At 42.0% G+C, this 26,163-nt stretch overlaps 5 protein-coding genes across 10 annotated transcripts in view; 3 read left to right on the top strand and 2 right to left on the bottom strand.

Annotated features, from left to right (window-relative positions):
• grid2ipb (glutamate receptor, ionotropic, delta 2 (Grid2) interacting protein, b) overlaps window positions 1-6,487 on the bottom strand; it is a 28,105-nt gene extending 21,618 nt beyond the window's left edge. For 4 of the 5 annotated variants that reach the window (XM_068306284.1, XM_068306288.1, XM_068306285.1 and 1 more), the window contains exons 1-4: window positions 5,935-6,487; window positions 5,073-5,326; window positions 4,658-4,987; window positions 4,114-4,268 (exon numbers count right to left, since the gene is read on the bottom strand). In XM_068306284.1, coding sequence (XP_068162385.1) covers window positions 4,114-4,268; window positions 4,658-4,987; window positions 5,073-5,326; window positions 5,935-6,019 — 824 coding nt within the window. In that variant the 5' untranslated portion in view covers window positions 6,020-6,487. Of the gene's footprint in view, window positions 1-4,113; window positions 4,269-4,657; window positions 4,988-5,072; window positions 5,327-5,403; window positions 5,524-5,934 lie in introns of those variants that run through there. The other variant, XM_068306286.1, reaches the window with a different exon arrangement.
• Window positions 6,488-8,587: 2,100 nt separating this feature from the next.
• Window positions 8,588-11,712, top strand: zdhhc4 (zinc finger DHHC-type palmitoyltransferase 4). The gene is made up of 7 exons (XM_068305598.1): window positions 8,588-8,725; window positions 8,987-9,115; window positions 9,223-9,296; window positions 9,439-9,617; window positions 10,118-10,243; window positions 10,371-10,615; window positions 10,690-11,712. The coding sequence occupies exons 2-7, from the start codon at window positions 8,993-8,995 to the stop codon at window positions 10,987-10,989; spliced, it is 1,047 nt and encodes a 348-aa protein (XP_068161699.1). The 5' UTR covers window positions 8,588-8,725; window positions 8,987-8,992; the 3' UTR covers window positions 10,990-11,712.
• A 3,639-nt stretch (window positions 11,713-15,351) lies between these two features.
• Window positions 15,352-17,846, top strand: pgp (phosphoglycolate phosphatase). The gene is made up of 2 exons (XM_068306087.1): window positions 15,352-16,147; window positions 16,801-17,846. Exons 1-2 carry the CDS (start codon window positions 15,553-15,555, stop codon window positions 17,124-17,126), a joined length of 921 nt encoding a protein of 306 aa, XP_068162188.1. The 5' UTR covers window positions 15,352-15,552; the 3' UTR covers window positions 17,127-17,846.
• A 190-nt stretch (window positions 17,847-18,036) lies between these two features.
• bricd5 (BRICHOS domain containing 5) lies at window positions 18,037-21,916 on the top strand. Of its 2 annotated transcripts, none has more exons than XM_068306089.1 (6): window positions 18,037-18,453; window positions 18,701-18,835; window positions 18,914-19,063; window positions 19,197-19,298; window positions 20,436-20,577; window positions 21,343-21,916. In XM_068306089.1, exons 1-6 carry the CDS (start codon window positions 18,400-18,402, stop codon window positions 21,435-21,437), a joined length of 678 nt encoding a protein of 225 aa, XP_068162190.1. In that variant the 5' UTR covers window positions 18,037-18,399; the 3' UTR covers window positions 21,438-21,916. The 2 variants fall into 2 exon arrangements, with proteins under 2 accessions (XP_068162190.1, XP_068162189.1); XM_068306088.1 differs by having other exon boundaries at window positions 20,433-20,577.
• A 975-nt stretch (window positions 21,917-22,891) lies between these two features.
• On the bottom strand, window positions 22,892-26,117 carry mlst8 (MTOR associated protein, LST8 homolog (S. cerevisiae)). Its single transcript, XM_068305390.1, has 9 exons — window positions 26,025-26,117; window positions 25,596-25,772; window positions 25,276-25,327; window positions 25,006-25,168; window positions 24,846-24,921; window positions 24,543-24,695; window positions 24,318-24,442; window positions 23,967-24,130; window positions 22,892-23,671 (listed from the first exon to the last, which is right to left on the bottom strand). The coding sequence occupies exons 2-9, from the start codon at window positions 25,722-25,724 to the stop codon at window positions 23,553-23,555; spliced, it is 981 nt and encodes a 326-aa protein (XP_068161491.1). The 5' UTR covers window positions 25,725-25,772; window positions 26,025-26,117; the 3' UTR covers window positions 22,892-23,552.
• Window positions 26,118-26,163: the final 46 nt, after the last annotated feature.

Here is a 26,163-nt window from a genome sequence, read left to right as displayed (position 1 = left end):
ACACGTTCTTTACTGATGTAGGTGTAGACATCCACGCAGCACCTCACTGTTTGCTGTCTGTGCATCCCTACTATTTGCTATCTATTCATATCACATTGTTAATGTCCCTCTGTCCCCCACACAGTGAACGTTATCATACATGTGTCCACTTTTTACTATTACACTTCAGACGCAGATGTTCACACACCTCAGATTGTATGGCATCTGTTGAAACAGCCACCTCAACACAAAAGATTCCTGTGTCACATCTTGGAAACTAAATGGGTGCTCTGACTTGACCTCATTTACAAGGAACACACATCTATAATTATCAGAGGATGGGATGTGGAGGAGGGAACAAGCAGGATAGAGGGGACGGATGTCTCCAAAGACGGGAATGACAGAAACGTACAAAGAGGAGACTCATAATTGTGTTTTGAGTGTCCAGGTGTAGCTTAACTGTCAAAACACATACTAATGAATACACAATGAAGAATCGGTCTTATATGATCTGCCGTGATAACCAATATGAGCATCATATTGATGCAGGAAATTGTAACAGTCGGTGATTAAAAACTGCAGGTAAAGAGATTAGCACACTGGACAAATGAGGTAAAGACTATATGTGATAAAATTAAAAAAACAAAACAAAACAGAAAAAAAGCTCAGAAAATATTTTAGTTAAAATAAATAAAGGCCGAATCTTAGCTTATAACAGTACACAACGTGTAAATAATATTCTGTTTACAACATTTTCAGATTTCTAATTTTAAGGTTTTTTAAAATGCATTGTCATATTACAAGATATTGATACAACACATGGTGGTTGCTCTTAAATCACCTTTATATATAATATGCATGTTGTAACTATTAATATTCATTGCAAATACGAAGTGATCGATGCCACTTAGTATTTGTGGCATCGAGTTAAATGAAACTACAAAGATTTGTAAAATTACAGTTTTATAAATCCAACTGAAGAAGAAATTGTCATCCTTTAAACAAAGACAGAGATGTTCCAGCTGCTCCAGGAGGATGTGCTCTAGTGTTCTGGAGCTTTGAGCTAAATTCTAATGTCAGAATGGAAATGCACACAAAGTGATGATCCAAACTCTATATTTAGCAGATACAAGTTTTACTAATTCACAATCTTAGTTAGCATTAGCATTACCATCAACAATTTCTAATTGGTACTCAAAACAAAGAACAGATGCAGTGAATGGAGCATGTTTCCTTAGAAACCAAATCAGTGGACAAAATGGGACAAATCTGTTGGTGTTGAATGAAAATTGCAAATGATCAACGACAAGGATTGTCCTGAGGAGGACAATGTGTGTCTTAAGTCTTCATTATACAGTATATGAAGAAAATCCATCCCAGAGTACAAAAGATATTTCAGTCTTGACCACAGCCATGAACCGCTGAACCAAATGGCAAAGGCATCTCTAGTCTGGGTAAAAATGGTCAGGACTGGTGCATTATGGTTAGAGTTGGGGTCAGGGTCATTCATCAGTCATCCTGGTCACGTAAAGCAGCACCGAATCCTGCAGTTCAAGATGTGCGTTCACATCGTAACAAAAACAGACAAGTAATCCTACTTAAGTTATGTACTACTTGGGTTTACAACTGATGCTCAACAATCACTTTAATGAAAACAGTTTGCAAGGCATTCGCCAGCCACTGATATCCCCACTTGTGCAGCATGTAACATCCAGCAGCCGTTACAATCCATCTGCAGCCTCTGCAGCCTGTACTTTAGATTAAACACCATCATTACCAACGCTGCTGCAAGAGGAGAGCCTGAGTACAGCTTTTACTGGAAGTCCAGGGAGGCAGGGAAAATTTAACAGGTAGATCAGATTTAAATGTGTGGAAAGGTATCTGTGCAGCCACAGCTTTAACAGTGGATGACAACGTCTCAAAGGAAAGTTAATGTTAGTAGAAACATCAACTTAAGACACCCACACCCCAAAAAACCCACGACTAATACTGAAAGCACAGTATTACTCATCCTATTGAGAAGAAGACAATAGCCCAACAGTGTGTCTTTGTGTTGCCGTCTCCATCCTACCAACATCAACAGCCTGTCGTTTCACACACATAACTATACTGAGGCTACTTTGTAAAAAAACTGCAGCTGATATGGAAGGTATGAAAGACTTCTAAACGAACAAACAAACACAACCAGGTTAATAAAATCTTAAAGTTCAAATGAAAGAAATGGAAAGATGTACTCACCCCAGACAGTTCATTGTTTTAGTGGACGCCCATAGTCAGGAGTGAGACGCGAAAGCTAAGCATTAAGTCACACCATGTAACAGTGACACCTACTGCTTCCCTGCTGCCTCTCTGGGGGGGGGGGGCATGGTGGGACCGCGGTGTATGAAGGAGAGTGTCCTCACCAAATGTCAAGGAATAATAGTCACCACAGAGATAGATGGATGGATGGATGGATGGATGGATGGATGGATGGATGGATGGATGGATGGATGGATGGATGGATGGATGGATGGATGGATGGATGGATGGATGGATGGGTAGGTTCGGTAGGTAGGTAGGTAGGTAGGTAGGTAGGTAGGTAGGTGGGTGGGTGGATGGATGGATGGATGGATGGATGGATGGATGGATGGATGGATGGATGGATGGATGGATGGATGGATGGATGGATAGATAGATAGATAGATAGATAGATAGATAGATAGATAGATAGATAGATAGATAGATAGATAGATAGATAGATAGATAGATAGATAGATAGATAGATAGATAGATAGATAGATAGATAGAGATAGATAGATAGATAGATAGATAGATAGATAGATAGATAGATAGATAGATAGATAGATAGATAGATAGATAGATAGATAGATAGATAGATAGATAGATAGATAGATAGATAGATAGATAGATAGATAGATAGATAGATAGATAGATAGATAGAGAGCAGCTCTAGCTCTGAGCAGACTAATGAGGAGAGAGAGTTGTGAGGTAGGAGATGAAAAACCAGGAGAAGCAGCATGAACGTTCTTATTGGTGCTCATGGATAAAGCCCAGTCCTTAATTATAAAAATACCAATGAAGTGATTTTGGCTGACTTTGAATTATTCATGACTATTTTGAAGCACATACGTACCTCAGCGCTGCCATCTTAGTGCTGTAAACTGCTCTGACAGACTATTAATACCACTGATGGAGGTTTAGTTGTAGTGGAGGAATCCGGTGTAGTAAGAGAACAAACGGGCTGACTGGCTCCACAGTGGACGGTGTCCAATCTGTGGACAAGCTGCCTCGGGATTTAGGGGGAGGTAGGAGTATTGGTCATTCTGGCTCAGACACAACCAGAAAATTCTGGCGAGCCGACTAGTGTTTCACACTTAGCCAACTGTCGTTATTCCTTTTCCATTTGGTGTCAATACACACCTTTAAAAAACCTATTGGGTGCAGCTCCAGCTCTTTTATCTGTCTTTTTAGACCGTTTGTGGGATACGGAGCATCCTCATGATGAAGTGAGTGGCTGTAGCTCATCGGTTTATGTTGCCAATCTTCATTTACTGCTAGTAACAGTAACCTCAGACCCCTACCATATCAGTACGGCCCCTCAGACCCCCACCATATCAGTAAAGCCCCTCAGACCCCCTCCATATCAGTACGGCCCCTCGGTTTCACTAATAGCGATGAGACTTTATGTAACTTGGAGTGAAAGTGTGGCTTTCGTCCCAGCATGGCAGATAGGATCCACCAAAACACAAACTGTAGCTCAGAAACATCCCCCAGAATCCATCCTGTGGCAAAATGAGCAACAGTAAAAGCTTGTTTATAGAGTCATTATGATTTAAATCCCTGTAGATATTTTACTTTTCACTGCACCTCCAGTGGAAGCTAAATATGGACTTCTCTTTATTGCTCTCAGATTAAAGACTGCCTGTTTAGGATTTAGGGAGTAATTATACTTCAACGGAAACATTTGACAGCACAGAAGGAGAGGAAAAATTGCGGAATGACCAAGGATGATTCAGAAAAGGATGTATGTTACATATACGTACAGTGTACTCAAAATGTGTTGGAGAGGCCATGCTCGTACCCTACATCTTTCTAGTACCATACCGACTCTACAGCGGGAGCTCAAACTCTTACCTGATGCTGGAGATGAGCTGTCGATGGTCCTCGGTGGTGAGGACGTCAGGCAGGACCGAGGCCAACCACTCCACTCTCTTCTCAGCTGCGTACTGCTTCAGCACACTGAACAGCTTCTCTTTCACTTCAGGTTCCTCGCCCAGAATCTGCTCAACCTGATGGGGAACGGACAATAAGTCAATAACAACGAACGCATAAGGGGAGACACAAGAGCTAGTCGAAACTCTTGCATCTTGGAATCCATTTTATATTTGTATATTTTACATCTAATATATTGCGTATATTTAATATTTTTGAAGACATCTTTATCACTATTTCCTTCTAAAATCTGAAAACCTGGTTAAGAAAACACATATTTCTTGGTAACATAATTAACTAAATAAACAATGACTAAATTTATACTTTTTGTGGTTGGAGTTTTTGATTTGATTGACAACATAAAATAAAATTGTGAATGCTGCACTGGAACTTTACAAAATAAGGAGCAGCGCAAAAATAACCAAACCAAACTTTGATTTAACTATAATTGTGAAATAAAACGTACCTTCCTGTTGAACTCCAGAGCTTTATGTTTACGGTCCAGCCTCACCCTGTCTTCTCCCACCTGACTGTCTTCCATGCTGATTCTGTGTTTCTGCCTTGAGCCGAGGCACAGCACCCCCAGACGCAGCGTCCTCCCCTGGGAGGCCTTGATCAGTGCGGCTGCCATCTCATGCTGCCTGACGGGAATACCGTTGACCTCCATGACATAATCCCCAGCCCTCAGACCTGCACGGCCGGCCGGAGAACAGGGAGAGCAGTCCTCCACCAGCAGAGGGCAGTCTCCTACAATGGTGAACCCAAAACGACCATCTGGTCCTGGTACGATGTCCATCTGTAAGACATAAAGAATAAATATCAATTTTGGTTGTAAATACACCAAAAGACTTTTGATCAGTTCTGGATATCTGTCGTGAGACCTGATGAATGCGGGAAACCACTCCGATACTGGGAGGGATGTTTTTCTGGGTCTGGGCGATAGCGACGACAGCTTGGGGACCAAGGGTCGACACGTTGTGGCCCTCGATTTCCAAGACCTGGTCCCCAGCTTGCAGTCCCGCCAGGTGGGCGCTGCTGCCCTCCTCCACAGACAGGATGTAGCTGGGTCCGCTGCCCCCCAGCTGGAAACCAAACTCCTCAGGCCAACCCTGGTTAGATGACGGCATGCTGAGGACTTCAGGTTGGAGATGGACAAAATACGTGAGTTCATAATAGTGGCAGTAAAAAAAAGTGAAGAAAACACACACTTACCCACTCTGGCAAAAACATTCAAGTCTATTGACATGTCAGGAACACCTTGGGATCAAATTGTTCTTTGTGTGCTTTGAAACAGTTCCAGTACAAGTTCCAGCTGTTAACGCATGTCTTGTCCTTCCTGCTACCTGTCTCAAGCCGTACTATCAAGCAGCTCCGTAACCCTGCACACTGAACCATGACACACTCAGTGGTCCCTGACCTAGTTCACAAGCTCCACAGCAGCCAATCAAATCAAGGCGTCAGCAGGGAACAGAAATTTTGACCTTAATTTTTCTGAGAATGTGTTTTTTTTTTTGCAATTATGCAAAAAAAGGAAAAGAGCACAAGATCAACTGTACTGATTATTTATAATCAAGTAAGACATACAAAACTTACAGGCCAAACTTTGGTTATACCACTTTGCAGGCTGGCTTTTGCTAAATAAAATAAACTGTAAAACCTCTGGTGCAAGTATAAACCAATGATGTGCTCCATAGCCTTTAATTCCACAGCAATATTCACATATTAGATGAATAAATTACTTACAGAAATCTTTAGCTGGATACCGAGAGCCCCGCTTGCTCTGGCGAAAAGAATATCGGCCTTTTTTGTTTTGCAAAAACTTCTTCATCTTGGCTCTCAGGTGGCCTGAATGCAGTCTGGAATCCAAGCTAAGTAAAAAATGACAGACTCCCCCTGATCACCCTGACACCAAAGTCAAAAAGCTTGGCCCCATTTCTCCAACCTGTCGCCGCAGCAGCCTCCTCATGGGCACAACAGGATTTTGCATTTGAAGTGGTCTCTGAGAGAGTGTGTCAAGAAGTTAGTCCTGCGTCTCATCCCTGATTCATCCTTAGGCTAGCCTGCTTACACAGTGTTAATCAGAAATCTGGGACGCCAGCGCCCGTGCACCTCTGTTCCTTAATAATTCTCTCTCCAAAAAGGGTATTGTGAGGCCTCATTTTCTATAAATACACCAATCCTTCTCCTCTTCCTCCTCTCTCGGCTAGGTGACTCTCCGAGGGACCGCTGCTGGCCCAGAATCACTCTGCATCGATGCAACAAAGCCTGATGAGTACTAAGTGGAGCGTCTGCTTGCCTGGAATTCTGTGTGTCATTGTGTGTGAATACACTGGACTGCACAGTCCATTGAGGAGGAGCAGAGGCCATTTAAGACTTAAGCCTGTTGGATTAGTTGGATTATGAGCTGAAATCTTCTCCTCCACCTCTAATTATTAATGCTGAAGAAAACATATGCCCCTCCGAGTGACTATATGCAGTCTCTAGTGGAGTCATTCTGACATGTCTCAAAGCACAGGACAAACATCAGTGTGAGAAAACATCACAGTGTGTATAGATGCAGTCTGTATCAGAGACTGCGATTGAATCTAACATATAATAATAAAAAAGACTGAAGTCAACATGATTTTAAGCATTTAGGTGATAATATCCTCCACATTGTTCTGAAGAACTCTGGACTCTCTATCATACTTCATGTGAGTTATAAAATGTTTACACTATAAGAGAAAGAAAGTGTTTCAGTAAAAGGATCAAAACTCTAGATGTGTCACAGAATCCCTGGAGCAGTAAGATAGTCATGAAAAAAAGATTGAGCTAAAAAAAAAAAGGCTTGCATTTGGCGTAGTTGTTAAGGAACATGTCAAAATATCCTTGTCAGTAGGGAACATCGGTAATTTTGTTTACAAAAAAAAATTAATGGAATGAGTGAATGTAGTCAATTTAAAACAGTTTTATTTTTTCACATCAGGTATGGACATATTTTTAAGGTACATAGACTGTAAAAATGATCATCCATAATCAAAAACAGGAAAAACGTCATTTGTTTTCATTCATTTATCTTCACCTCTGTGGATAATTTTTTATCATCTTTTAACTCGTTATTCTCACCATTTTATTACTGACACCTGATGAAACAGCAAAGAAACTCATAAGCCAGACAGTGGGAGGCCAACTTTTTGAAAGCCTACGTCCTTCCATTGAGGTGAAGATTGTGTGAAGATTGAATGTAATGTGGAAAAGGTTACAATCTTTATTGGACGGAAAGCCACAAAATTAGAGTAAAAGTCATTTCTATCTAAATAAATCTAAAAGACGTTAATATGTTATTTAGTTTTATTTCAGAGCCACCCCGGCTACACTTAATAGTGTTGTTAATTTAAAAGTAGGTTTGTCTTCAGGGCAGTAAACAGCCAGTAAACAACTAGGAGCTCATTACAGCTGAAGATAGAAGTCCTGAGGGAGCCTATAGTTTATTTATATATAAACTGTCACGACTGGGAAAGTACCAAATAAGTAATCAGCAATCCAGTATCAACTGAATAATTGAACACAAACAGATGTATAGTTGAACAAATAGCGCCCACTTCAATTAAACTCTCCTTTTACACAATAGTAGTCAGTTACTGTAATGACATGACGATGGACATTAAACTGTCATTATATAGTGAAAAACCACTCTGGAGAGGATCTGCAAAAGCCATGCTTCAATAGTCAACAGAGTCTCACTTAAACCCGTTATGATCTTTTCAGTCCCTCAATAAAAATCTTATAACTCATAGACAACATTTGTACATTAAGGCAAAAACCTGAACCCTAAACTGTGAGGGTGCATTTAGAACATCTTGGATGTGACCAAACACATATCTAAAATAAAATCCACACACAAACACACCAACACAGACAGATGCACCATACCTTTTCAGACAACATCTATGGATGCGTGCAGAGCTCCTGAATAATGTCCTGTCTAACACTGCGAACTGTAATTTGAGTGTTTTGCCAGGTCGGCAACCAGATCCAACAGGTATCTGATGATGCATCGATGCACCATGTGGAGCAGTGGTGCAGGTGAGTTAGTTACTGGCATTAAAAAGTGCTTAATGCATGTAATAAACCAAGTGCACTACATAATTTAATGCACGAAACTAACTGGGTGAGGGCGATATTTATAGCAGAAAGAAATACATTGTTCATGGTGTATTGTTATGGATGTAAAAGAAAAATAAAGCAGATGCAGGAATATGTAGTCGTGATTTAGTTAATATTATCTTTAACTATCAATACAGTATTTGAATAAAGCAGATCGATTAAAAGAGATCACTACCCTCACTGTCCTGCAGAAGCAGCGTCATCATTACAACAACCAATCAGCTGTCAGAACAGAATAGCTACATCCATGCTAAGGAAGTAGCATTGTTTACAACTTGTAGTCCAACATTGAAGCAGGAGCGCACGCTTCCAGACCAAAAAAAAAAAAAACTATGTAGATTTCCGATGTAAAACACTTTTAGGCAGCTATGTGAGACTCAACCAGCAGGTGAGGTGTAAAAAGCGTTAGTAAGTAAAGAAAGCAGGAATAGTAACACGGTTTTGCTTGGAGTTTGTTAGCATGCTAACGTCACTCTTAAAATTGGAAGTTTTAGAAGACACGCCCTGTGTCATTGTATTTTATGTATCAGCTAAACGGAAATAGTTAATATTCGAACTTTTAAATATGTATATGACTTAACCGCCTCTTCTTTAGTTTGTATCACGAACACTTGTTGGTGTTGTGTTATTTTGGTGTCTGATGCTGCAGGTGAACATGGATTTCCTCACTCTGTTTGCTATCTACGTCGTAGTGGTGCTCACATGTATGTTCCTAGTCTGTAAATACTCAGGTCAGCAGCAGACTCCCTTCACTCTTATCTTCAACGCTGTAGGAAAGGTAAGCAGGAAAGATCTGACGTTTGAATTCTGTAAACCATCTCTGCATCGCGATGTTGGATTGACCTGTAATAACAGCTGTCAAATGACATGTACGTATATTTACAGGTAGTCGCACCATTTACCCCAACATGGCTCCAAAAGGCATCACAGTGGACCCTACACAGATTGTTTCATCAAAGGTTTTGTAGTTTAAATGTTCCCAGGAATTGGTATATAAATCTGTTTGTGGTCTAATAAATTTTTGATATTTCATTTTAGTGTCGAACATCTTGCAATCGTGATTATTTCCCTTCATTCTTTGTCATTTCTTTCTAATTGCAGGAACAACATGTTTATCTATTTGCACGTTCTGCTCGAGGTGGCGGTATATGGAGAGTTCACCTATGAGGTGTTTGGCTTCTGCAGGGAGATGGACACCACCCTGACCAGTCTGTCTGTGCCTTACATCCTGCTGGCCATCAAGACCGTCCTTTTCTATCTCTGCATCAAGAGTGATCCAGGTTAGAGTTAGGGTTATATTCATTTATCTTCTTGAAGATGAGGTGATTACAATTGTAACCATCACATAGACACAGGAATAACATACAAACTCCACACATGTGGAATCAAACCCAGAACCTTCTTGCTGCGAGGCAACAGTGCTAACCACTGCACAGCCATTTTGGCTCTAATTATACTGTAATTCATTATAGTTATTATATAATAAAAACAAAAGGCTTGAACTGTTTCTTTTTTTTTGTCATAAATTTAGAATTATAGGATTTGGGTTAGTTTCATTATTTCAGTTAAATCATGGGAAATAAATTATGCATAAATTCCAAATACGTACTAAATTTGAGAAATATTTAGTTTTTTAAGTTACAGTAATTCAAACTAAAATATTTGCTTTAAATTGCAGTGTTTACAGAATAAATCTCATTTAGACCAGACCTGTCTCTATTATGGTCTGTAGTACAAAGTGTGCATTATGTTTTACAGTGTTCTTTCATCTTTCATGCAGGCACGGTCACAAAGAAGAAAGCTGCTGGACAGGTTCACATCTATCCATATGACAGGAGGCTGTTTCAGCCCGGACTCTCCTGTCCAACATGCCAGCTTATCAAACCAGCACGGTCAAAGCACTGTAGTGAGTAATTGTATATAATTATGTTATACCAGCTGGTCTGTTCCCATAGTGATTAGGAAGAAATATTGTACCTGTTACTATTTTCAGTAATCACTGTTAGTCACCTGAAGTGTTGTCTGCATTTCAGGCCTCTGCAACAGGTGTGTCCAACGCTTTGACCACCACTGTGTGTGGGTGAACAACTGCATCGGGGCTAAGAACACGCGTTACTTCCTCCTTTACCTCTACAGTGTGTGTGCCATGGCAGGTAGCATTGCCCTTCTAACAGTAGATATGCTGCTTCATGTCGTACTGAGATCAGGGCTGTTGATGGCCAGTTATGTAGACGAGTACGGACAACAGCAGCCAGCAGGGCCCATGTTTGTCGTACAGGTGAGGCTCAGCACCATTAATTCTAAATGTAAAATCTCATGATGAACTGAAAAAAGTTTCTTTTCCCCCTTCAGCATCTGTTCCTGACGTTTCCTCGAATCATCTTCATGCTGGGGTTTTTGGTCTTTGTCTTCTTCCTGCTGGCGGGTTACACCCTGTTCCATTCCTTCCTGGCTCTCGTCAACCAGACTGCTAACGAGTGGTACAAAAGCCGAGGCTACGTCTGTCAGCACTGCCACCCAACCGCAGCGCCAGACCACCTCTGTAACCCAGCACCAGACCACTCCAAGAGATACTACTACAGCAGAGGAATACTCCAAAATCTGGGAGAGATTTTCTTCCCTCTTCAACTTGTTCAGAAAAAGGCCAAGTGAAAAAACATTCTACCTTTCTGTGTTGCTATGCTGCATTTATTGCAGATCGCCTGACAACTGCTTCCCCTGATAACTACTGCTGACTGAAGAAATAAGGTTTATATCACTTTTCTCGAACAAGATTTCATTATCAACTAAGGAAAAGATAATCCCTGTGGGATTGTTGTCTGTTCAATAAATTATGTAGCTGCAAGGTTAAGGCACCTTACTCAGTCCCTTTTTAATGCTTTGCTCACCATCAGCAAAAGCATGACTGTGTCCAAAGGTGGATAAAACATGTAGCATTTGCTTTGTTATTTCCTTGTGATTTTTTTTAATGTGTAGCCATAGTATCTCGTCTCAGCTTTATACGTTTGTACATTTTTAATCAGGTATCGTTATATTTTGATGGTGCATAAAGGGTTAAATATGTAATTTAATACTTTCTAAAGTTAATTCTGTATTGGGTAAAATAAAAGGCAGCAGTGGAAGCACTACACTAATGTTCATTGAAATGTATACTGTATTAAACTACACATACACTGGATGGCTTTACGGTAATAAAATAAAAGGAAATTAATTTATATACTATTGGAATCCTTGTGGACCTGGGATGACGAAAATACAATGGATAAAAAAATAATACACAAATTGTCAGGAAATAAATGAATGTGATGTGTTTTCAGATATTTCTATTTTATTCAATATGTTCTATTCATGGTTTGTCTATTTCGTTGTGCTTTGTCATTTCATTTATAAAGTTTGCATGCAAATAACATAACAATTCTTTTGCCGTCCACTAGATAGCGCTCTAGTTTAAAGTGACTAACTTGGTGTTACGGTTTAGATCAGGGGTATTCAATTAAAAGTCATGGAGGTCCGGTTAGAAAAATGTCCTCTTAGTAAAAGGTCAAAGTCCAGTTTGTGTCTTATAGCCGGGCACTATATCCACATTATCATTTATTATCAATTTTCAATGTAGGATTTGTTTAAGTGAGTGTACAACTAGCTCTTTTTTTCCTCACTATTAATAAAAGTAGACCCAGGCCAATAAATTTTAAGCCTTTATGTTAGATTGAATAACACACAAAGCTCACAATTAAAAAATAAAGTGCAAAAAGAGCTGAATAATCCTTTTTCTCATAAATTAAAGACATCCCAGCGTAAAGAACTGAAGGCCTAAACTTAAAAAAAACATTAACATGTTCAGAAACCATGAATAAAAACGGACTTTCAGGGGAAAAATGCAAACAGAACTTTTCTTCATGAGAGAAAGGGGCATGTGGCCTGCCAGTAATTGACTTGTACACAAGTAACCTTGTACACAAGGTGTGCCTGTGCACAAGGTGTGGTGGTCACCTGCTGTTGCGTCAGCAGGTGATGGAGGTTTTCATCCTGTCGTCTACTGTGTTCCAGCTGTCGTCCTGGACCAGGTTCTGGATCAGTCTCTCTGGATCCACTCTGACCTTCTATGGAGCCAAAGCCCTGAGGGGCTTCGAGAGGAAACACATGGGTTTGATGCTCAACTTTATGACACAAAGCTCTCCAGCTGTCACAAACACATGTTTTTTTAAGAAGCTGTAGCCTTATTGATTAAAATACACACTAATATGTGATCTAGTGAAATAATGTGAAACCGTTCAGGTGTCCCTGCAGCAACACGACCTAGAAGGAAGCAAGAAGTGGACCGATGGGCAGAGGCACACACACTCAGTGTGACTGTGGGTGTGGTTTTCACGTCTGTGTTGTGATGTTATGTCTCTTGCAGTATAAGCAAGTTGCTGACGTTTCTTTTTCATCTGGTGGTCATGTGATCTATCGATCAGGTGTGTAAAAGCAGCACAACAGACAGGAAGAAGAACGATATTACCAAACATCTCCCATAGCTTCTGTCTTTAGGAGACAGGCGTGGGATCAGATGTTCTCGGTATGGAGGTCATAGTTGTTGGTGAAGTTTAGCGGATTTCTGTCTATTCATACCCCAAGTCTGCTGTTTTAGGCTCCAGCACCCTGTGACTTGCGACAGCGAAAAAAAAGCAGGTAATAAAGATGAATGAATGCATGAATTTGCTTTCTCTTGTGGATCTCGGGTTCCTATTAGTGAGATTATGTTTTCCCCAGATACATTTATTGATCTGGGAAAACATATTTTTTTTTAAAATGAATGAATAATGGAGTTATGTAGGCCAATCTGTTTCCTCAATAATGATACAAACATCTCTTTATTTCATTATCCAGCAGATAATAATTTGTTATTGTCTCATAAACACAACATAAATTCAATATCTCGACTAACCGACAAGTATTTAAAATGTAGCTGTGATTAATTTGCACCACAGGATCACAGATGAGAAATTCAGACAGACATAATGTGTGTGTTTGGAAATGGATTGCTATCCCACTGACTGTGATATCCTGTGGGCGGCGCTATGTTGCTCAGACTTGAGTGCGTCATCCTATTTATATGTTCACATATGACATATATGTTCACACGGTGTTGTGTTCACCATCCTGAAATGAAGCTGACTTCAGAAGTTAACTAGAACCAATGCAGTCACATCCCGCGACACCCCTGAATTCAAAATTTTACCGTGACCTACTTGCATAGGTCAAAAGATTAAAGCTAGTGCTCTGACCTACTGTCATTGATCAAAGCACTAGCTTTGATCTATGGTCTTACTCTCACAGGCCTTCTCCCTCGTCTTTCTATCTTATCTGGTTCCTGAGTGTACGAAAGTTGAAATTTGACCTTGACCAAAGTTAGCATCTCTGCTGTCCCGGCAATGTGGATGACGGTGTTGTCTACAGTACAGTCTGACAGGGTCAGACCACTGATTATAAGGTTAAAAGATGGTTGTTTCATACAGGGACAGCTGCTGCAGAGAGAAGTTCAGGTGTCTTTAGGATCTGGGTGACCAACACATTTAATATAACGACTTGCGTTAGACCGTGATCGTCATTAAATGTCTGAAACTGACCGTGGAGTAATGCTCAAAAGAAGAATATTCATAACTGGAAGGAACTCTGTTGGACGGCTCCATGTCCGACAGGTGGAAGAGTGACGTTATTGAATGTAGCTTCTACCTGGATCTTTCCAGGTAACTGGATCTTTCAGGGAGGAAATGCGAACAGAACTTTCTTCATGAGAGAAAGGGGCATGTGGCCTGCCAGGAATTGACTTGTGCACAAGGTTACTTGTGCAAAAGGTGTGCACAGAGCATTTCTGATTCTCTGGGTGCTGTTGAAGCTGACATTGGGAGTCAGCTTCAACTTTCTGTTTTCCCTCAAACAATGTGTCAACAACAGCGTTTAAGCACTCCTTCACAACTGTCCCACCACTAAAAGATGTTTTAAATTGCCCCAAACTCCACCATGTCTTTAGTGAACATTCGTTTGCATTTTTCTCGGTTATTTTGCCCTCAGCTCGGTCTTCAGGGAATTCTGCTCAAAAGCTGTGCTTTGTTTCGTAGTGGCGCTTCACGTTATTAAATTAATTAGTGCTACGTGTTCAGACTATGTGAGGTAAAATGGTTTTGAACTGCCTGAGGGAAGAATAGACATAAATTTCTCCGTCCACTCATTGTAAACCAGCGGTTTTCCTCATTAACCTCCCTTCGTTTGGAGCTCTGCCGTCCTCCCTGTCCCTTGATCTGTGCTCCTGTAGCGGACGGTAAACTCACAGCGGCAGCGGGTTGTCTCACTTCCTGGTGCGCTGAGAGACGGGGTGCAGAAACGATCTGATTGGCTGAACTGAGTGACGCTACTACCGTATTAACTGGAGGAGCAGCGCCCGCCGTCTGTGGCCGTGACCGTCAGTAAAACTGCGCAAAGAAAATCTACTCTCGTGAATTTATCATGGAGTGGTCACGGGTCCGGACGGAACCATCACGCGGTCCGGATCTGGACCGCGGTCCACCATTTGGTGACCCCTGGTGTAGATTGTTGGTAGTGTAAATATGGGTTATACGCGGTTACCTTTTTTTTTTTTTTTTTTTTTTTAAATTAACTACTTCAAAATTAATAGCCACGAAGAAAGCAGTAAACGATTAAAATAAACAATTTCTGGGGCCTAATATGCAAAAACATTACATTCAAATAATTTATAGATACAAATATTTAAAGTTATTCTACAGCCTTTATGTTCAATGAACCACTGATTAATTTTATGCATGTTTTTTTTGCTTATGTATTTAAACATAAAACTTAAAAATTATTTTAAATATAAACCTTCACCAAAACAATTGAGGGGTTTATTATAATTAAAATAAATCGTACACTGGTATTGTTGGGGTTAACCTGACAGGAAGTCGGGTAGGACCTATAGAGTCCGCAGATTTCGCCTGACGTTTATGCGGAAGTAACCGCAGAATTTACGTAAGGAAGGTTCCGCATTTCATCGGTGAATGTCACACAGACAGACACCCAGAACCGTCTGCGAGCAGGTCGGTCCAACACATTTAAAGCGCAGCTTTAACAGAGTACCGCCGAACTTAATGACAGCATAAGGATTTTATTTAGTTTGGCAAATAACGTCTTGCCTAAAAGTTGTTCTCTGTTTAAGTTAGCGCGAAAAGACCACGTGTAATGTCCGGTCCGAAATGTACTCGGCTGTCCGGAGCGCTGGTCAAGCAGCTGCTGGACTCGGTGGACAGCGTCCTGTTCGACTGTGACGGGGTCATCTGGCGTGGGGACCAGGCCGTCCCCGGCGCCGTGCAAGTCGTCAACCTCCTGAAGAAGAAGGGAAAGCGGGTCGTCTTCATCACCAACAACAGCACCAAGACGAGGAGGATGTACGGCGACAAGCTGACATCGCTCGGCTTCAAGGCGACCGTAGACGAGGTGTTCGGAACCGCGTACTGCTGCGCCATGTACCTGAAGACGGTCTGCAAGCTGGAGGGGAAGGTCTACCTCCTGGGGAGCAACGCGATGAAGGACGAGCTAGCCGAGGTGGGAATCCAGCAGACCGGCGTGGGACCCGATCACATCACCGGGAAGCCCGGCGACTGGGCCAACGTGGCCCTGGATCCGGACGTGAAGGCGGTGGTGGTCGGGTTCGACGAGCATTTCAGCTACATGAAGCTGAACAGAGCCTTCCAGTACCTGACCCGCCCGGACTGTCTGTTCGTGGGGACGAACAGGGACGCCAGGCTGCCCCTGGAGGGGGGCAAGGCCGTCCCAGGTAGGGGCAGTGAGTGGGTTAAATCTGAAGAAACCCTCATGTTAGATCGTGTATTTGTTCATGTAAAGTTAACAGTTCTTGCTTAAAGCATATGTCCTGGTAATAATATAGTAATAATATAATAATAATTCACTTGTTCATTCATTTTCTTTACTCCTTCTACTTTTGCGGGTCTCAGGGTTGCTGGAGGCTATTAATCAATCAGCTGTTATTTGCATGGCACATCATTAAGTGCAATGACTTACTATTTACTTACGTGTGAGAGGCAGGGGACACTCTCGGCACTTTACCAGTGCGCTACGGAGCCACATAGTGACAAAAACAATTACACACGCACACCTACGGGCAAACCTCAGCTGCTGTGTTTTTGAAGAATGAAGGAAGCCGGAGAAAACCCACAGAGAAACAGGGAGAACATAAAAACTCCACACCCAGAACCTTCTAGGTGTGACACGACAGCACTAATAATATAATAATAACACACACATAAAACAGGTCCGTGCCAGTCAGCTGCTTGAATCTACACACTCATCTGCAGCCATTAAAAGTCATCTCAGCTTTTGGGGATTTCACATTCAGAGTTTGGGATGCAGTGATCAACCTTTTTGATTTGTGGGGTAATAAGGTAAAAAGGTGCCCTCTTCTCTTTCCAGGTACGGGTTGCCTGGTGAAGGTCGTCGAGACAGCGGCGCAGCGTGAGGCACAGATGGTGGGCAAGCCCAACCGCTTCATGTTTGACTGTGTAGCCTCCAGGTTTGGCTTGGACCCCGGTCGCTGCCTGATGGTGGGCGACAACCTCTCTACAGACATCATGCTGGGATCCACCTGCGGCCTGAAGACCCTCTTCACCCTCACGGGGGTCAACACTTTGGAGGAGGCCGAGGCCCATCTGAACAGCGGCTGCGAGGACAGGCAGGGAATGGTGCCAGATTATTACGTGGAGAGCATCGCAGAGCTCCTTCCAGCTCTGCAGGGATGAAACCACAGTATAAGTAGAAGAAGCAGTCGAGGAATGTTAAACTTGAGCAGTCTAGTCTGTTCGTCACATGCCAGCCTTCACTGACTTCTCAAAGGGAGTAGTTGTCATTAACCTTAACATTATTAAAGTCCTCTCGGTTACAAAGTCGCTACCAAGCAGCTAGCACAGGTGTGACAGAGGAAACAAAGACTCTATTGATAAACCTCCTGCTGATTTGACACAACACTGATATTTTATTATAATTAATAATAATGTAAGAAAAATTATTTTTGGTTTTGAAATTAATTTCTTATAAAGTCTAAAGGAATAGATTGTGTGCTTATTTTTCTAGTGAGGTGAATGTACTTCTTTTACCCTGTCTGTGATGCAACCCTGTCTTTTGCAACTCCTAACTCAATAAGGGAAATGCGCACACAAAGCAGTTAGGAAATAAGTGTGTCTTAGTTTACAGTTGTGTTCCATTGTCTGTAACAGCCAATGTGTAACAAGGATTTTAACTGAACTGCTCTGACTTGAATTTCCTGTCACCTCAGGAGAAAGTGTGGTCACTCGATCTCATGCTATGGGATGGTGCAATGATCTCTTTTTGGTTATGTCACTGATTAAAACTGACATACATTTAAAAGGCAGTTCAAGCTTCCTGTTACAATCTGTCTTGTGTGACTTGTCTTGGACTCCTTCAGTCGCTGAAAGCAGTTTTCAGCTTCGTAATAAAATGAGCTATCTTCACCAAATCAGTGTCTCTTCTCTGTGGCTCAAGGTTCAAAGTGAACACAGTCAAATTCCTTCTTTGTCTTGTGCTAAAAGTGACCTTGACCTGTCATCGACTGGGTGCAGCAACAGTAAAAAGTGGTTATCGTCTCTCACCCGATGAAGGATGCCTTCCATGCTGCGACTGCCTCACCTCTTTGTCCATTGTGTGGTCAGAGGAGGGTGGCCAAGTCTTCTCATTATGTGTGTTTGAGTGACAGAACAGATGGATAACGTTAGGGAGACATATTAGAAATACCCAAAAAAAGGACAATATGGCAGGAATAATAAAGTGGAAAACTAACAAGGAGAATTTTGTTCGGTTTGGGTAACTATTTGGAAGGGAACAGTGTGGGTGAAGGAGGAGGAGGAAGAAGAAGAAGAAGGGGGGGGTATGTGGGGACAAAGACAAGCTGACCAGGTGTACTGAGCCTCAGTTAGTGCTGGTCATGACCACAGTTCCATGACGACCGCTGAAACGAGAAGGGAGCCTATCGAGTGAGGAGCCGTCAAGGGACACAGGATGTTGAGGTGTTGGAAATGTTCAGACGACCATTTGGAGGAGGCCCGGTGCTCGGTGAGAGGATGACCTTTACTTTAAGGTAGCAAGTACTGCCTGAGGCAAATGCTAATCAAACCAGCATCAATAGCGTGACATGATGCAATTTCCAGATACTTTTTTCATTTTGTAAATATGTTTTATTGTTTTATTTCTAGATACTTTTAGTTGAAATCTTTGCTTGCCTTGATTTGCATCCCATAATAATAAAAAGTACCTTCTAAATATGTGTCTCTGGTTCTTGTGTGTGGAATCATCTCATCAGGGGGATTCTGATGCATCCTCCCAGTTCCACTTCCCACACAAGGCATTCTGGGTCAGCCTACCAGCCTCTCTCCTCCTGGTCATCATCGCCCTTGGCTTGACGGGGCACCTGGGGCCCTTGGAACCTCCCTCTCAGGTATTTATGGCTCCCACCAGAAGTTCACCCTGACGGCGGATATTTCTTACCTCCCTGTGACTGACCTGCTCTTGACAGTCCTCACAGATTGTCCGAATCACAGCTCCAGATCTGGACGGGCTTCTGATCAACCAGTCAGTCGTTGTGGACCGGCAGAATGACCTGGTGACCTATTCACTGATGTCACCGGAGAATAAGACGTCCACTGTTCTCTTTGATATCAAACATGTGCGTCTGGGTGATGTGCATTTGATTTTATCTGTTTCATTCAGTAAAGATCTGAGACACTTCATGTGTCGGACTAAAACAACAACAGTGAACTTCTACATTGAATATCTGACTGAGTGCTGTTGTATCATAGGGTTTGATATGTTACAAACCTGTGGACCAGGACAGCTGCTTCCTGGAACAGATGGGCCAGTCTGACTACGACAATGTTCACGCTCTCCTCCAAGAGCAGCAGGTACCAAGCACTCGTGTCATTGCATTTATGATGTGTGAGACCACAAAGCTCAACGTGCAAAAGGGTTAATGATCGGAATGGTAGTGGTGGTTGCCTTTGACGCTTCTCCAGCTGTTTCTAAAACCACCTGAACCAATGTGTGAACTGGGTTTTCTGCCTGGGACTCATGCCTGACTCCCGAGGCTCCACTCAGCCAGGACACGCCAGACCTCACAGGTTTTTGATGAATTGTTTGCTCTTTGAAAATAAGGGGTGAAATGCACAGAGCGTGGAGGGCAAGTGTAGTCTCCCTCTCCCCCCTCTTCATGGCTGAATTCTTCCGTCCATCTGATCCCTCCAGGACCCCCCCCCCCACCTCTCGGCGTTGCCCAGGATCTTCTTACAGGAGAGCCGGTATCAGGGGAGTGGGCACAATGGTTAGTTTGTGTGAGAGCTCTTTAGCTTTTAAGACTCTCCTGATGAATTAGAATGCAGTCTGCTGCTCTGGTGAGTGACAGAAGACCCGTGTGCGTCTGCTTTTCGGTCAATCTCTGGATTTGTAGTTGTAGTTCGACAATATGAACAGGTGAAAGGCCACAGCTGCGGTTTGAGAATAGGTTGAACAGATACTGAATAGGTATCTTTTTTTTGTTTGCACAATAACCCATTTCCATGGATCACGAGCCAAGCCCCAGAGCATCGTTCTCATCCTGTCTTGCAGTGTCACGTATCTCTTTCACCTATACTTGCCATTGATTGCAGTCACTCAATCTGCAATCAGAGGCTCCGGGCCCCGTATAGATGGAGAGTAGCTGTGGTTTGTCCTTCTCTCCTGCAGCACAATGGTCCTCTTGGTGGGAAGACTGATTCTGTTGCGACCCACTCGAGCATCACGGCGCGTTAAGTGGTTCCCTATCAGAGCCAATCAGAAATGTGAGGGTGCAATTACACACAGCTTTTATGGAGAATAACAGAGCAAATGCAGCCATGTTGACCTCATCAGTGAAAATGTCAGGCTGATCAGTTTTGGGGTCTAAGTTTTTGTCTTTGAGCTAAACATGATACGAAAATGATCTCTCACACTTATTATATGACTTTGCTGATTTAGAGTCCCCATTGATAACCACAGAGGACAAAACTCTTGTGTTGTCACAGCAGAGTCACTTCCACCTGTGTGGGAACGAGACCCAGAGGCAGACAGAGTTTCGGGGGGTGCTGGCAGCCACTCAGGTGGAATTATCCACGCATGTCCAGGATCTGTGTCGGGACAGGCCTGTCCACTGGACAAAGAGGGCAGAGGGTAAGAAAAGTCAGACTCATCAGACACGAGCATCAAATGTCTTTTAAAGAAAATGTTTATACATTTTAGGTAAATCAGAATCTAATGATTATCAGCAGTATTTCTCTCTACAGGTTGTCTGTTCTATAGTGTTCTGTACAAAAAACACTCAAAAGGCATCATTCAGACAATTTGGGTGGCATGCTTCTTTGAGAATTAGGCAACATTTTTGCCAGTTTTGCTTGCAAGAATGACAGAATCAACCAAAGGAGTTTCGTAAATGATCAAAATTTTAAAAAGTAACCTGGTAACAGTAAAGACCTGTAGACCTCCTGTATACCACAAACCTGGAGTGTCAAATTTCGACAACCTCATGTTATAAAACCAGAAGAGTTTGGGATCAACGAGCCGGAATCCACAGACAGACGCTGTAGGAGGGTTTTTAAATGTAGTCAGCTGGCAGCTCAGCAAACTAAGAGTCACCCTGCAACCTGAGATTATTCTGTGACCTTTTTGCTGAGGCAGTAAAATGACAACAAAAGTGTACACATGTACCAGTCGATAGTAGTGTTGCTGTATGTGTTGCTTAAGAGCCTTGATATGAATCAGTGATGAGGCTACTTTAAAACTGTATATAAAACTGTATTTTATAAAACCCTAATGTTAGGAAAAACTACAGATATCAAATTACTGTATTCTAATATGTTAATCCATCCTATGCTGCTGTTTACGCTGCGATTTTGTCATGTTCTCTTGGCCTGTCGGTCAAATCTCTGCTGTCTTCAGGCCCGGGCAAACAGAGGCTGGTCTACTTCTGCATCGACATCTGCTTTCCCAGCAACGTCTGCGTGTCTGTGTGCTTCTACTATCTACCAGAATGAGTGCCTTCTCCTCCTCTCCTCCCAGCAAGTGATCAGGGAACCCGTTGTCTTTTAGGCTGCTCTCCAAAAAGAAAGAAAGAAAAGAACAGACAAAAGCCAGCTTTGACTGTTCGCTTTGTGCCATACAGCCCCCAGAAAACCAGGAAACCCTGGCACTTCATTTCCATGCCACTGAGAGGGAGTGGAGAAGGAGACAAGTTGTCATGTTTATCACCAGTGCTCCATCGTCACTCTCTTCCTGTGTAATTCTCTCTCCCTTTCAGAGACTATAGAAGAAAGATCCTTTTTTGTACACGGCTCCGACTGCATGTCCTATAATCCACCGCTGCAATGTCCATTATGTGTAACCATTGTGTTTTGGTCTGTCCAATAAAAGACCTGTGCATTATTTGAATAGTTTCAGATTAAAAGGACAAAGTTGAAAGGCTTGACCACCTCAAATAAAATCACTTCAAACCTCTAAAACATGGGATGAAGGGTTGATGGTTTGGTCGACTATGGTTTTGAATTGATAGGAAAACAAAATCTCAGTAAATTAAGAGAATTAAAGGAATTATACGTGGAAAATATAACATCCATGTTAGTACAAATAATGTCCTTTTGATTAAATGTTCAAAATTTAAACAAAAGTTGATAAATGATGTAGAGTTGTGCTCAGAGCAATCAGGTTTATCTGATGAATATCTTACTTTAATCAGATTGATTTTCCCTGCACACCTCAATGTGGTACAAATGGTTGGATGTTCATCTGTAGTGGAATTTTTTACTTTGTAAATTCTGTCTTTACAGTGATGCTGAAATATTTAGACAAATCTGGAAAAAAGAGAAAACTATAAACAAAACAAAGATTCCATCTTCCGTCTCAACATGATCATGTCTGGAACTTAACGACCACACTTCTTCCATCACAGCCCATTGTTCTTGCGGTGGTATAAAGAAGTTTGGGCACTCCTGACAATTTCCAATATTTCCATTTAAAAATCATTGGGTGTTTGCATCAACAACTTCATTTTGATCTATCAAAAAACTGATGGATGCAGTATTATATCTGAAGTCAACAGAAGATGTGCAATATGCATCAAAACAAATTACACAGGTGCAAAAATTTGGGCACCCTTGTAAGCAAAGAAAAAAAAAGAAAACAAACCAAGTCTGATATTATTGTTTTATCGTGGAATGTCCACGGGTTCCCGATAGTTTTGTTGATTTGAACACCCGTAACTTCTTAGCACTGGTTAACTGGAACACAACATTGGCTTGGTGAGCTCATCAAGCCTTGAAACTCATCAACACGTTTAATTATGAGAAAATGTATTTAAGTTGGCCAATTGCATTTTGTGTTTCTTCAACCACATGGTTTAGGGGAAGGCTACAAAAAGCTAGCTGAGACTCTTCAGCTGTCATTTTCCACTTTGAGGAACACAGTGATGAAATGAATAGACCACAAACACAAATCTTGTTAAGATCAGAAGTGGCAGCCCACAAAATATATTACAGAGACAAAAGTGAAGGTGAGAATGGTCACATACATATCAAAGACCACCAAGAAACTACAAAATGATGGTGTACATCGTTCAGCACAAGGTGAAGCTGTACAGGAGATACAGGAGAAGGCTTTCTTGCACACATCCCAAACAGAGTCGCTCGAGGTATACAAAAGCAAATTTGGACAAGCCAGCTTCATTTTGGAAAAAGGTGCTGTGACCCAATGAAACAAAGATTGAGTTATTTGGTCATAACAAAGGGGGTTTTGCATGGTGGCAAAAGAGCACAGCAGTCCAAGCAAAACACTTACCACCCACAGTAAAATTTGGTGGAAGATCCATCATCATTCCCAGTACCAGCCAGTGCAGGTACTGGGAATCCTGTTGAAGTTGAGGATTGCATGGATTACGCTTAGTATCAGCAGATTCTTGAGAATAATGAAGTCACGCCAGAGCTTAGTGTGTATCAGTTTTTGATAAAGAAAAGTTGCTGATCCAAACGGCCCATGATTTATTAAAGAAAATAATGGAAATTGCCAGGGTGTCCAAACTTTTTCGTACCAATGTATAACTGTCCTTTCTTTAGAACTTTTCTTGGTCCCCCATCTCCTCTTCATGACTTCACTCTTCCTCAGCCCAACACACTGTCATTAAAAGCCAAACACACCACAGCTTTCTGGTGGCCACTGTATTCCCTCTTGATCTCTCCAGTCTCCACACACCACAGTCGAGCCAGGTTGTCTGAAGAAGCTGTTGGATAGGAACGAATGTCATGACACATTTACACCGATGATATCAACAACTAATCATCTTCTCTCTGAAACAATGCTTTATCTCAACTTAAAAGTTACAAAGAGAGAAGTTAGGCCTGGATTTGCTTTATTTATCTGTTAAAATGTGATTCATAAGATAACACAAACTTTATAACTGAATACTACAGAACTGTGCTCCAAAACCAGAACAAGTGTGGATCGTTGTGTCAAAATGTGAAAGCGCTTCATTAATGACTTTGTGTTGAAGTGACTCTCTGAGCTCATACACTGACCAGTGACAATATACTGGGAGTCTCCAGAGAAAGCACAGTCCCACATCCAGCCTCTAGACGTCTCTCCAGGATTGTTGCTCTTGATGCTCAACTCCGTCATCAAAGAGAAGTTGGACGTCCTCCAGATCTTACAGGTCTGGTCTGCTGAGCAGGTGGCCAACAAGCTAGAGATGAATACAAAAAGAAAGAGCTCGAAATCATCAGCAAATTAATTCTCTCGTGTTTTAACTATTTTGCCAGTGCAGCACTGTGGTTAGACCAGTGGGTGAAACGTCCTAACAATCAGCTTAAGTTCTCCTACAGTAATATTTGTTATTTGCACCGTAAGCATAGAAAGAAGATGTCACTCACGTCGAATCAGGGCTGAACTTGCAGCGGAGCGAGTAGCGTTTGTGTGCAGGGATCTTAGTTTTAGGAATGAGCTGAGTCACTTCATCTCCAATGCCTCCAGCCAGGTTCCACACATAACAGTTTCCCTGATAAAGGAGGACAAAAGGGCCAAAGGAGGCCCTTTCAATCATTTAACTTGAGTTTGTGTAGTGAAAAAAAGCACAAGTGGGCTGTCTGGGGACTGACCGAGCTGTTGACCGCCGCCATGTAACTAGCATCTGGGTCAATGTGAACAGAGTTGACTGAGACCTCTGGCTCTGGGATGAGCTGTTCATTGTGGTCGGTTTTCAGATCCCAGACATGGATCACTCCACTCTGGTCTCCAACAATCAGCTCCGCCTAAAAAATGTACAATGAAACATGCAAATAGTCTAAAAGATTTAACATTACAAACAAAAATGTTCCAATAAGTAAAACAACGAGTAAAAACAAAACAAAACACACACACACACATACTGTCAATTTATAAATTGTTGTGCTTTGTCTTACCTGGTTGGGATGCAGGCAAACACAGTTGATCGGAGCATTGACCTGGAAAATCCTCTGGCACTGGAGATTTCTCGACCTGGGGACGGCATTAGGTCCCAAAGTCAGGCTGGTTGACAACAGACCAAACATGTTCTTCCACAGAAAGCTTCTTTTATTGTACCTCAGGTCCCAGATGCGTGCCATGCAGTCTTCTCCTCCTGTATACATCCAGCGTCCATCTTCATGGAAGCCCACAGATGTGATATTCTTGCTAACACCATCGTAGTTGATCACTGGGTTGGGATTGTTGGAGTTCAGGTCATACATGCGGATGTGCTGATAACCTAAAAGAACAAATTATTGTGAATTTGTCATGCTTTTAATTGTGTATGAAGCATGGCACTATAGCAAGAATTTAGAAGATTAATTTTGAAAAATATTGTTAACAAACCTGCAGCTGCAATCATACTCCTGTCTGGCGTGACTTCAAGAGAATTTACTTGCTGGAGGCCATTGTTAAAGATGCAGATTGTTATGGATCAGGTTATTTCAGGTTTATTTGACAACTCAATTACCTGTCAGCGTGATCTAATCTCTCATCACTGAAACAACAATACATAAATAATGGAGATGATCTTAGGGCAATATACAAAAACTTCTGTTATCACAGAGATAATAAATGGACTGAGTGTCATTCAGGGTCAGTGGATATTTCTGCTACCTAAACAAATGTAACATCCCAGTGCTGTCCGCCAGTCACAGTAAGGATACAGAGTCCTGGTGCTGGACGGTCCTGGTGCAGATCCCGCTGTGGGCCTGCCAGAATCGGACGGTGTGGTCATACCCAGCTGTGGCCAGAATGACCGGGTCGCTGCCCACCGTCCCCTGGTTCACATTCATGTCTGACTGCTGCTCGTCACTGCTCGGTCAGAGACATGGGTGACAATGCTGAAAAACACAGGAAGTCAGATACTGGGGTTTACGGGTGGCACCTGAATGCAGCTTTAACAGGGGCGCAGTTTATTAGTACAGAAATAACTAGCATCAGGCTAGTTTAGGGTTAGCAATACAACCGCGTCATGTTAAAAATTACACTGGCATTAGAGAGTAAGATGTTAAAGTCAACAAAAATGTTGATTAATGCTGTTATTTATGAAAGCGTCGACAACTGCAGTTGAACTCTTAACAGGATGTTATTACCTTTGGGTTGTTCTTGTTGAAGACAAATAAGTACATCACGCTAATACGTCCGCTGGAAATACGACAAGTAAAAGTTCCGCTTTACGTTTAAAGGGCAGCTTTGCTTCCACCTACTGATCGAGTTTGTTTTTGCAAGAAA

The sequence above is a fragment of the Antennarius striatus genome, chromosome 21 (assembly GCF_040054535.1).
Source record: "Antennarius striatus isolate MH-2024 chromosome 21, ASM4005453v1, whole genome shotgun sequence".
Classification (NCBI taxonomy): Eukaryota; Metazoa; Chordata; class Actinopteri; order Lophiiformes; family Antennariidae; genus Antennarius; species Antennarius striatus.
This window is presented reverse-complemented; position numbering and strand designations above follow the sequence as displayed.